Source organism: Strongylocentrotus purpuratus, unplaced genomic scaffold (assembly GCF_000002235.5).
Source record: "Strongylocentrotus purpuratus isolate Spur 01 unplaced genomic scaffold, Spur_5.0 spur5_scaffold_1, whole genome shotgun sequence".
NCBI classification, from domain to species: domain Eukaryota; kingdom Metazoa; phylum Echinodermata; class Echinoidea; order Camarodonta; family Strongylocentrotidae; genus Strongylocentrotus; species Strongylocentrotus purpuratus.
In genome coordinates, this window is record NW_022145594.1 from 47,428,521 (window position 1) to 47,441,262 (window position 12,742).

General features: G+C 34.0%; 1 protein-coding gene across 1 annotated transcript; it reads left to right on the forward strand.

Moving 5' to 3' along the window:
- The first annotated feature begins 3,531 nt into the window (after window positions 1–3,531).
- Window positions 3,532–11,974, forward strand: LOC115921397. Its single transcript, XM_030978855.1, has 5 exons — window positions 3,532–3,758; window positions 4,534–4,698; window positions 5,455–5,619; window positions 11,100–11,197; window positions 11,908–11,974. Exons 1-5 carry the CDS (start codon window positions 3,588–3,590, stop codon window positions 11,972–11,974), a joined length of 666 nt encoding a protein of 221 aa, XP_030834715.1. The 5' UTR covers window positions 3,532–3,587.
- Window positions 11,975–12,742: the final 768 nt, after the last annotated feature.

Consider the following 12,742-nt stretch of genomic DNA (forward strand, 5'->3'; position numbering starts at 1 on the left):
ACACTACTCAAGTAGCAGTTATTATGTTTAAGTACATTAATAATCTGCTTCCACCATCCTTTGATAACATGTTTAGGTTTAATTATTCCGTTCATTCATACTCTACTCGCATATCTGGAAACTTCCATCTTACAAACCCCAAATTATCAATAACACACAAATCTGTTAGACATTCTGGCCCGGACATTTGGAATGGTTTACCCGACAACATAAAGTCTTGTTCAACCATCTACTCCTTAAAAGCTACACTTAAACGACAAATAATACAATCATATGCTCCCCTCTCTTTAAATTAGTATAGCAAAACCGTGACTTATTTATTCTTTATCATGCAACTGCTCACTGCACCTGCACATGCACCGCACCCTCTTGGTCACTCAGTTTTTCGAAGAGAGTTTGTCGCCAATTCTTTTTACGAGGCCGCCATCCATCTCCAGCCTAACCGCTCACGATGGTGGTCTCCTGCGTTCCAAATTACCTCTCTAATTTATTGAAAATATTTCATATTTCTTATGTAATTGCATGCTTCGTACATGTTTATCGAATGATATAATTGTACATGATTTTTCGTTTAATTACTTTTGTAAACATTGTATTCATTGTATTTGTTATTGTTCGAAATTTTGTACTTTGACTTTGAATTTGTATATTTTTGAACGCAGAAATAAAATCAATCAAACAAACAAACAAACTATGTAATTAATAGAATTGATGTGAAATGTAAGAATACAGTGATAAATTAGTAAATAAAACATATGCATGTAAAGATTTGCTGCTTAAATACATTCACAAATAATGCAGGTCCAGACTCTCAAGCTTGATTATGTTGAGTGTCCCACACAAGCCTCATCACAGCACCTAGCAGAATCACTGTGCTCTATGCCAAACCTGACTAACCTGACGCTTAGATGGAAAATCAATGACGAGCTCTGCTTTGCTTTGAAAGCAAAGGCATCATCCATACAGGTATGTGTATCCTAATGTAAATATCATGGAGGGCCATTGTTAGAAAAAAAACAGCGGTCATAGTTATATGGTACTCATGTATATGTTTTTTTTCTTCTTCAAACCCCCTTTGTTTAAGGCCATTCACTTGATATATTAGAACAGTCATGAAACATGAAATAAAAGCAAACTACACATGTACTGAATCAGTTGGAAGTCAAGTGTGTATACGATAGACATTGTTTTGATCAATAATCAATATCCAACCTATTCCAAGTTTGATTGATAGTAAAAAATGAGTCATATTTTTTTAAGAACGACTTTTGATAAAGGCTTCAATTTACCGAACTGAACCAAATTTAGCAACAAACCTCCTGAATTAGGAGTCTGGTGCACATGAAATTCAGAGTTATGAATACTTTTAATACATTAATAGCAAATGTATAATTATGGTAATATTAATTTCTGTGTTAGTAGAAGTAGGATTTATCAATGCAAACATGTTAGACGACCTATAAAGAATACATATAGAAGTTTTAAAAATCACTCTTACTAAATAATCCTCTCCATAGAAACTGAAGTGTGTAATTTTCCTCAATAGACAAGAATTGGATTTGAAAATTTAATTTATTTGTTCATTTTTGTTGAGAATGTCATGATGAATGCAATTATGTAATTTATATATTTGATGTGAAATGTAAGAATCAGTGATAAATTAGTAAATAAAATATATCTAATGCATGTAAAGATTTGCTGCTTAAATACATTCACAAACAATGCAGGTCCAGACTCTCAACCTTTATGATGTTGAGTGTCCCACACCAGCCTCATCACATCACCTAGTAGAATCACTGTGTTCTATGCCAAACCTGACTAACCTGACACTTGTAAGGAAAATCAATGACGAGCTCTGCTCTGCTTTGAAAGCAAAGGCATCATCCATAAAGGTATGTGTATCCTAATGTTAATATCATGGAAGGTCATTGAATGAAAGAAACAGCAGTAATAGTTTACTGGTGCACATGCATATATGTTTTTTCTTCTTCCAAACACCCACTTGTAAAGGCCATTCATTCCTTAAAAAAAAGCCATTTGTTTTATTAGAACAGTCATGAAACATGGAATAAAAGCAAACTACACATGTACTGAATCAGTTGGAAGTCAAGTGTGTATACGATTGACATTGTTTTGATCAATAATCAATATCCAACCTATTCCAAGTTTGATTGATAGTAAAAAATAAGTCATATTTTTTTAAGAACCACTTTTGATAAAGGCTTCAATTTACCGAACTGACCCAAATTTAGCAACAAACCTCCTGACCTAGGAGTCTTGTGCACATGAAATTCAGAGTTATGAAAATTTTAATATATTAATCGCAAATGTATATTTATGGGTATTATTAATTTCAGTGTTAGTAGAAGTAGGATTTATCAATGCAAACATGTTGGACGCCCTATAAAGAATACATATAGAAGTTTTAAAAATCGCTCTTACTAAATAAACCTCTCCATAGAAACTTAAGTGTGTAATTTTCCTCAATAGACAAGAATTGGATTTGAAAATTTAATTTATTTATTCATTTTTGTTGAGAATTTCATGATGAATGCAACTATGTAATTAATAGAATTGATGTGAAATGTAAGAATACAGTGATAAATTAGTAAATAAAACATATGCATGTAAAGATGTGCTGCTTAAATACATTCACAAATAATGCAGGTCCAGACTCTCAAGCTTGATTATGTTGAGTGTCCTACACAAGCCTCATCACAGCACCTAGTAGAAGCACTGTGTTCATTGCCAAACCTGACTAACCTGACGCTTAAATGGAAAATCAATGACGAGCTCTGCTTTGCTTTGAAAGCAAAGGCATCATCCATACAGGTATGTGTATCCTAATGTAAATATCATGGAGGGCCATTGTTAGAAAAAAAACAGCGGTCATAGTTATATGGTACTCATGTATATGTTTTTTTTCTTCTTCAAACCCCCTTTGTTTAAGGCCATTCACTTGATATATTAGAACAGTCATGAAACATGAAATAAAAGCAAACTACACATGTACTGAATCAGTTGGAAGTCAAGTGTGTATACGATAGACATTGTTTTGATCAATAATCAATATCCAACCTATTCCAAGTTTGATTGATAGTAAAAAATGAGTCATATTTTTTTAAGAACGACTTTTGATAAAGGCTTCAATTTACCGAACTGAACCAAATTTAGCAACAAACCTCCTGAATTAGGAGTCTGGTGCACATGAAATTCAGAGTTATGAATACTTTTAATACATTAATAGCAAATGTATAATTATGGTAATATTAATTTCTGTGTTAGTAGAAGTAGGATTTATCAATGCAAACATGTTAGACGACCTATAAAGAATACATATAGAAGTTTTAAAAATCACTCTTACTAAATAATCCTCTCCATAGAAACTGAAGTGTGTAATTTTCCTCAATAGACAAGAATTGGATTTGAAAATTTAATTTATTTGTTCATTTTTGTTGAGAATGTCATGATGAATGCAATTATGTAATTTATATATTTGATGTGAAATGTAAGAATCAGTGATAAATTAGTAAATAAAATATATCTAATGCATGTAAAGATTTGCTGCTTAAATACATTCACAAACAATGCAGGTCCAGACTCTCAACCTTTATGATGTTGAGTGTCCCACACCAGCCTCATCACATCACCTAGTAGAATCACTGTGTTCTATGCCAAACCTGACTAACCTGACACTTGTAAGGAAAATCAATGACGAGCTCTGCTCTGCTTTGAAAGCAAAGGCATCATCCATAAAGGTATGTGTATCCTAATGTTAATATCATGGAAGGTCATTGAATGAAAGAAACAGCAGTAATAGTTTACTGGTGCACATGCATATATGTTTTTTCTTCTTCCAAACACCCACTTGTAAAGGCCATTCATTCCTTAAAAAAAAGCCATTTGTTTTATTAGAACAGTCATGAAACATGGAATAAAAGCAAACTACACATGTACTGAATCAGTTGGAAGTCAAGTGTGTATACGATTGACATTGTTTTGATCAATAATCAATATCCAACCTATTCCAAGTTTGATTGATAGTAAAAAATAAGTCATATTTTTTTAAGAACCACTTTTGATAAAGGCTTCAATTTACCGAACTGACCCAAATTTAGCAACAAACCTCCTGACCTAGGAGTCTTGTGCACATGAAATTCAGAGTTATGAAAATTTTAATATATTAATCGCAAATGTATATTTATGGGTATTATTAATTTCAGTGTTAGTAGAAGTAGGATTTATCAATGCAAACATGTTGGACGCCCTATAAAGAATACATATAGAAGTTTTAAAAATCGCTCTTACTAAATAAACCTCTCCATAGAAACTTAAGTGTGTAATTTTCCTCAATAGACAAGAATTGGATTTGAAAATTTAATTTATTTATTCATTTTTGTTGAGAATTTCATGATGAATGCAACTATGTAATTAATAGAATTGATGTGAAATGTAAGAATACAGTGATAAATTAGTAAATAAAACATATGCATGTAAAGATGTGCTGCTTAAATACATTCACAAATAATGCAGGTCCAGACTCTCAAGCTTGATTATGTTGAGTGTCCCACACAAGCCTCATCACAGCACCTAGTAGAAGCACTGTGTTCATTGCCAAACCTGACTAACCTGACGCTTAAATGGAAAATCAATGACGAGCTCTGCTTTGCTTTGAAAGCAAAGGCATCATCCATACAGGTATGTGTATCCTAATGTAAATATCATGGAGGGCCATTGTTAGAAAAAAAACAGCGGTCATAGTTATGGTACTCATGTATACGTTTTTTTTCTTCTTCAAACCCCCTTTGTTTAAGGCCATTCACTTGATATATTAGAACAGTCATGAAACATGAAATAAAAGCAAACTACACATGTACTGAATCAGTTGGAAGTCAAGTGTGTATACGATAGACATTGTTTTGATCAATAATCAATATCCAACCTATTCCAAGTTTGATTGATAGTAAAAAATGAGTCATATTTTTTTAAGAATGACTTTTGATAAAGGCTTCAATTTACCGAACTGACCCAAATTTAGCAACAAACCTCCTGACTTAGGAGTCTTGTGCACATGAAATTCAGAGTTATGAATACTTTTAATACATTAATAGCAAATGTATATTTATGGGTATTATTAATTTCAGTGTTAGTAGAAGTAGGATTTATCAATGCAAACATGTTGGACGCCCTATAAAGAATACATATAGAAGTTTTAAAAATCGCTCTTACTAAATAAACCTCTCCATAGAAACTTAAGTGTGTAATTTTCCTCAATAGACAAGAATTGGATTTGAAAATTTAATTTATTTATTCATTTTTGTTGAGAATTTCATGATGAATGCAACTATGTAATTAATAGAATTGATGTGAAATGTAAGAATACAGTGATAAATTAGTAAATAAAACATATGCATGTAAAGATGTGCTGCTTAAATACATTCACAAATAATGCAGGTCCAGACTCTCAAGCTTGATTATGTTAAGTGTCCCACACAAGCCTCATCACAGCACCTAGTAGAAGCACTGTGTTCATTGCCAAACCTGACTAACCTGACGCTTAAATGGAAAATCAATGACGAGCTCTGCTTTGCTTTGAAAGCAAAGGCATCATCCATACAGGTATGTGTATCCTAATGTAAATATCATGGAGGGCCATTGTTAGAAAAAAAACAGCGGTCATAGTTATATGGTACTCATGTATATGTTTTTTTTCTTCTTCAAACCCCCTTTGTTTAAGGCCATTCACTTGATATATTAGAACAGTCATGAAACATGAAATAAAAGCAAACTACACATGTACTGAATCAGTTGGAAGTCAAGTGTGTATACGATAGACATTGTTTTGATCAATAATCAATATCCAACCTATTCCAAATTTGATTGATAGTAAAAAAAATGAGTCATATTTTTTTAAGAACGACTTTTGATAAAGGCTTCGATTTACCGAACTGAACCAAATTTAGCAACAAACCTCCTGAATTAGGAGTCTGGTGCACATGAAATTCAGAGTTATGAATACTTTTAATACATTAATAGCAAATGTATATTTATGGGTAATATTAATTTCTGTGTTAGTAGAAGTAGGATTTATCAATGCAAACATGTTAGACGACCTATAAAGAATACATATAGAAGTTTTAAAAATCACTCTTACTAAATAATCCTCTCCATAGAAACTGAAGTGTGTAATTTTCCTCAATAGACAAGAATTGGATTTGAAAATTTAATTTATTTGTTCATTTTTGTTGAGAATGTCATGATGAATGCAATTATGTAATTTATATATTTGATGTGAAATGTAAGAATCAGTGATAAATTAGTAAATAAAATATATCTAATGCATGTAAAGATTTGCTGCTTAAATACATTCACAAACAATGCAGGTCCAGACTCTCAACCTTTATGATGTTGAGTGTCCCACACCAGCCTCATCACATCACCTAGTAGAATCACTGTGTTCTATGCCAAACCTGACTAACCTGACACTTGTAAGGAAAATCAATGACGAGCTCTGCTCTGCTTTGAAAGCAAAGGCATCATCCATAAAGGTATGTGTATCCTAATGTTAATATCATGGAAGGTCATTGAATGAAAGAAACAGCAGTAATAGTTTACTGGTGCACATGCATATATGTTTTTTCTTCTTCCAAACACCCACTTGTAAAGGCCATTCATTCCTTAAAAAAAAGCCATTTGTTTTATTAGAACAGTCATGAAACATGGAATAAAAGCAAACTACACATGTACTGAATCAGTTGGAAGTCAAGTGTGTATACGATTGACATTGTTTTGATCAATAATCAATATCCAACCTATTCCAAGTTTGATTGATAGTAAAAAAAAAATGAGTCATATTTTTTTAAGAACCACTTTTGATAAAGGCTTCAATTTACCGAACTGAACCAAATTTAGCAACAAACCTCCTGACTTAGGAGTCTGGTGCACATGAAATACAGAGTTATGAATGTATTTAATTTATTGATAGCAAATGTATTTTTATGGGTAATATCAATTTCAGTGTTAGTAGGACTTATTAATGCAAACATGTAAGAATCTCTTTAAAGAATACATATAGATTTTTTTTTCAATCACTCTCACTAATCAGCCTCTCCGTGTAAACTTTAATGTTCTTTTGTTCGATAGACATAAAATAAATTGGAAAATTAAAAATCAATTCATTAATTTTTTTAATTAATGGAATTTGTATGAAAAGTAAGGATACAGTGAGAAATCAGTAAATCAAATGTATGCATGTATAGATGAGTAACTTAACTATATACACCATGAATGCAGGTCAAGACTCTCAATCTTCACTTCATCGAGTCTCCTTCACTAGCCACATCACATCACCTAGTAGAAGCACTGTGTTCTATGCCAAACCTGACTGACCTGACACTGATGGATCTCAATCAGGAGTTCTACTCTATATTGAAAGAAAAGGCATCAAGCATACAGGTATGTGTGTCCTCATGTAAATGTCATGGAGAGTCATTGATCGACAGAATCGGCAGTTATAGTTATATGGTGCACATGGGTATACCGGGGATATGTTTTATTTTCTTCCAAACACCCACCCCACTTGGTATATTGCAACAATCATTAAACATGAAATGAAAGCAAACTACACATGTACTGATTCAGTTGAAAGTCAAGTTTGTATAAGATTGACATTGTTTTTTTTATCATTAAACAATATCCAACCGTGGCCAAGTTTGCTTAATAGGAAAAAAATACATATTGTATTTTAAGAGCCAATTTTAATGAAGGCTTAAATTTATCAAACTGAAAACCTCCTGACTTACGGATCTTTTGCACATAAAATGTAAAGTTATGAATACATTTAAAACTTTAATAGCAAAGGAAGATTTATGGGTATTATTAATTTCAGTGTTATTAGGAGTAGAACGTATCAATGCAAAAATGTAAGAAGCCCTTTTAAGAATACATACAGATTTTTTTTTATTCACTCTTACTAATCAGCCTCTCCATAGAAACTTTAATGGTCTTTTTTCATGAGAAATCAAATTAATTTGAAAACTAAATAAATTCATTCATTTGTGTTGAGAATGTCATTATGAATGCAACTATGTAATCGATGGAATTTGTCTGAAATGTAAGGATACAGTGAGAGAGAGGTAAGTAAATAAAATGTTTGTTTGTATAGATGAGTTACCTAACTATAATACAACATGAATGCAGGTCAAGACTGTCAAGCTTGGTTTCCCCCTGCGTCCTTCACCAGCCCCATTACATCACCTGGCAGAAGCATTGTGTTCAATGCCAAACCTGACTGACCTGACACTCTTGGGAGGGAATCTCACTGAGGAGTTCTACTCTTCATTGAGAGCAAAGGCATCATCCATACAGGTATGTGTGTACTAATGTCATAGAGAGGGTCATTAAAAGAAAGAAAGAGCAGTGATTATATGGTGCACATATATATATATTTTTTTTTTTTAATTCTTCAAATTTTATTGTTTTCTTCAACAAAGTTACTAAAGTCACGAAAGCTGTGCAAATCTCCACTTGGCAATTTGGTCAATTGATTGTGACAAAGTTACAGACAACTCTCCTGTTTGACATGTAAAAAAATATAAAATGACTGTTTTACTCCTAAGCACGTTTTCTGTTGGGGAACTACTCAAAATAATTGTGGATAGCGTATTGTTAAAGCCTCTCTAAAAAGAAACTCCGAAGGCATAGAATTTGATATGTAATTTGTCATTAAAAATGTATTTAACTGTGACAAGAACAAAAATACAAATTTACTACCTGAAAATGAGGTGGCAGTGCCTGAATATGGTGAATTAAATCTTCCAGGGGTGGTGTGGGGGATGGGGAGGAGGAAGTGGTTTCAGAGCCCCCCACCCCCACCATGCCGCCTCCCACAGAGAGCATGCAGAAATGATGAGACTTTCATTTAGTTATGATGTTGTCCTTACATGTATGATGTATACAATTCAAGCAGAAAAAAGGAACTAGCCTTTTTTTTCTAAACTCAAGTGAGCTATTGCTGTGATTATTGTTTTTGACGGTCCATATACTTTTTACATTTATAACTTGTTCTCGGAAAACATGTGGCAATATATATAAACAATACTTGGTAGGAATCACCTGCAGGAAATGGAAATCTAAAGTTGTTCAAATGGGGTATATGCCCTTACCCCAAAGTGCCCATATGGCAATAGTTTTACATTTGATACTGTTTGTAAAGAGGATGGGAGCTAGGTTCCTTATTGCGAGGCCCCTACTTTCATCGGCTCAGGTGTGCGTAAGTTCCGTGGACCTCTTGTTTTTAACTTGATATTTATGGCAGGATGTATACCATTGTGGGCTGCTACTTAAGAAAATTATAGTAGGGATATACTAATGTCTTGGCATGGTATTTTCATCCTTGTTTTCACCTTCTGTAGCTTGCCCCTTTCTGTTAGTTCTCCCTTCATTTCGAAGGATGCTCCTGGGAGTAGTTGCCCTGGGGGTAGTTGTCCTGGGAGAAGTTACCATGGGGTATTCATGGTCCAGGGGATAACTGTCCAGGGAGTAGTTACCCTGGGAGGTGATTCTCCAGGGGTTAGTTGTCCTAGGGTAGTTGTACTGGGAGTAGTTGCCATGGCAGGTGATTGTCCATGGGGTAATTGTACTGGGAGTAATTTTCCTGGGGTAATTTTCCATGGGGATAAATGTCCTGGGGGTTCGATCAGTCCAGGACTTAATTGTCCTGATGCTGATTGTCCTTGAGGTACTGTGTATAAGCAGTAATTTTCGCGGGGATTTAATATTGTGAATTTCACAAACACTCATTATTTGCAAATTTAACAATGCGTGCAAAATATTTCCAGCAAGAAATGTGGCCTATCAAAATCACTAAAATAAGCCCAGAAGCATGTCATACATCTTGTCTATGCACTTTAGCATGAGCCGTCACCCCAGGGAGGCAGAGCATCTTCCAAAAAAAAAGGCCCCCAAGAAGGGAAATCTGAAAGCGAAAATATTCCATTTTCAGACGATGGTATATGCCCCTATATTGTGATTACATTATCAGGGATGATTTCAATATTTACTTCTTTCTTTCCATGGTACAAGATACTGCTTAAAATCATACTTTGTAGTTGGGTGTGATGGTCTGAATATTCATTTGAAAAATGTGAGGTCGCAGTGCGAACAAATTACATTTTATAAAGGGGAAAATACATGCGATTATGTAATAAGAACAATCTTATCATGAAAGACAAAAAAAAGAACTTTGATAAGAAACATAAATACATCAACTATAAATGCGAGCGAGGGAGAAAATTAAAGAATAAATTGCCCTTAGTTGCTTTAAATTAAGGGCACATTTAATGGTGAAAGTCAAAGGGAAGACTTCTTAAAAGGGATTCAGAGACATATTAGAAAAGTAAAGGAGCATGTGTCGAAGTAAATTGGTAATTATCAGAGGTGAAAATGTGGCACTTCTCACACCTGCAAAGGGGCACTTATTTATCTAGGAAAAGTGGCATTAGTCGAAAGTAAAGGGACACCTTTCAGATTTTACTAAGGGCAATTATGAGAGGTGAAGGGGTTCACTTATTAGACGTAAAAAGGGCACTTTTGCTACCTGAAAAGAGGCACTTATGAGAATGGACACTTATTTGCAAAGGAAAAAGGAAATTTGTTGAAGGAAAATGGGCACATGGCAAAATAAAAGGGGCATTTATCAGGGGTGAAAAGGGGCACTTATTAAAAGGGGAAGTGGCACCTCTTACAAAGGAAAAGGGGCATTTTGGGGTACTCCCCCTTCCCCTGGAGTGCCGTCTCTGCGTCACCCAGTCATGAGACTACATATATATTGTAATGGGGCACTTCAATAAAATACTTTCATTCATTTCTCCCGAAATATTTCATGAAGGATGATATGATGATTGTGATTTATCTACTGCACAAAATTGTTCTTACTCTATCTTTTTTTCTTCTTATTACTTTCATTCTTATTAAGGGATCTAACTGTAGCTCTAGAGTGCATATTCCCTAGAAAATAGATTATATACCAGAATGAAAAAGAATCACGTACTTGAAACTGATACAAGGTTTACTAGCAATGTTGCTGTTATTTGTTACAGGATTGTTTTCCTCAGATCAGGAAGGGAAACTTCAGGTTCAATGGAGTTGCTCAAGATGACTTGAACTCATTTCTTCACACCCTCCCATATTTGGAATGGTCAGTAAAGTAAATGTGATTAAAAAAAATAAAACTCAGATAACACCATATAGACTTTTCACGAGTGGTGCTATATATAGAAACAATATAAAAAGCCTTTAGTGTAATACCAAAAGATACAATGCTGACATATACCCCACCAATGAAATATTTCTTGTATGTAAGAAATAAATAATCATTAACAGCTCAAGATGACTTAAACTCATTTTATCACACCCTCACTTGTTCGCAAAAGTCAGTACAGTATATATGATTTATACCCCAAAAAACAGATAACAGCATGCAGATTTGTCATGAATAGTGCAATACAGAAACGATATAAAGAGACTCTAACGGAATATTAAGAAAAGATACAATGCTGATACCCAGCAGAGAGCATGCAATAAAGTGATACTGTGTATTCTGAAATAATTTAAGACTTCTTGTCTGACAAAAGTAAATATTCAGTGACCGCTTTATTGAACAAATTCCCTACTGTATAGTGCTTTCAACCTTACATGTGTACATTATTTTGTGTTCCTGGTTATTTGTGGGTGTGTTATAGATATATGTGTTAAACTGAAGTCTCCGCTATATTTTTTTCTTCTTCTTCATTCACTGAGCAAAATGTTTCTTGAGACAGATACTTTTCAATCATACCAAGAGTAGTTGAATTTATATTTCTCATCTTTCATTTAGATAATGAGAAGAAAAATCTATTTCCTTTACAGGTTCAATGACGTGAACTGCTCAAGTGACTCGGCCAACTTAGGCAACTCTAATGGCTCTGACAACTAAGCCAACTTGGGTAACTCAAGTGACTCGGATGGCTCGGCCAACTCAATTTGTACTTGCCTTATGCAGAAAATGTTCTGTAGAAAATGTTTTTGAAAATATTCTAAACAGGAGGTCATGTTTTACTAGACTATGATCATGCATTATGCTTGTGTAGAGAAGGTGACAACACGGGGACTAGTTTGATAATAACTGTGGCTTCTGATATACATGTAGTACACACGCATATCAAGCCATGACACTCCTAGCGCTCATACAGTATTACCCTGAGGGGTATTTCATATAGCTGTTAGTAAAGTTGCGCATGAAAATACGAATGACTTGTATATGAAGTGCCAGATAGGATGCCCAAAGTTTTTCCTGATATTTCCAACAACCTCAATTAAATTATGGCAAAAATATACTTTGCATTAAAAATGTTTGTTATAATAAGAATGTTAATCTACATCTGCACAGTTCAACTTTAGTTGATATAGTTAATATTGATTGAGCATCCCATTTGGCTTTTTATATACAAGTCGGTCGTTAAGTCATGCGTAACTTTACGAACAGCTTTATGAAACGCCCCCTGGTCCTAGAGTCCTAGGGAGCGGCCAAATATGTTGCACTTTGGCATATCGTTCCCTATTTATACCTGGGTGGAGAGTGGCAATTGTGGTTTAGTGCCTTGTCAAGGATGTAATGCATTACATAGAGAGTTTATGTAGTGTATGTCATAAGTTTTAGGTGATTTGCATGCAATGTATGAAATACCAACATGAGTTATGAGTT

Coding starts and splice junctions, on each gene's coding strand:
- LOC115921397 (XM_030978855.1), top strand. CDS start 3,588: ATGCAGGTCCAGACTCTCAACCTTTATGATGTTGAGTGTCCCACACCA. Junction 3,759..4,533: donor CAAAGGCATCATCCATAAAG/GTATGTGTATCC, acceptor CAAATAATGCAG/GTCCAGACTCTCAAGCTTGA. Junction 4,699..5,454: donor CAAAGGCATCATCCATACAG/GTATGTGTATCC, acceptor CAAATAATGCAG/GTCCAGACTCTCAAGCTTGA.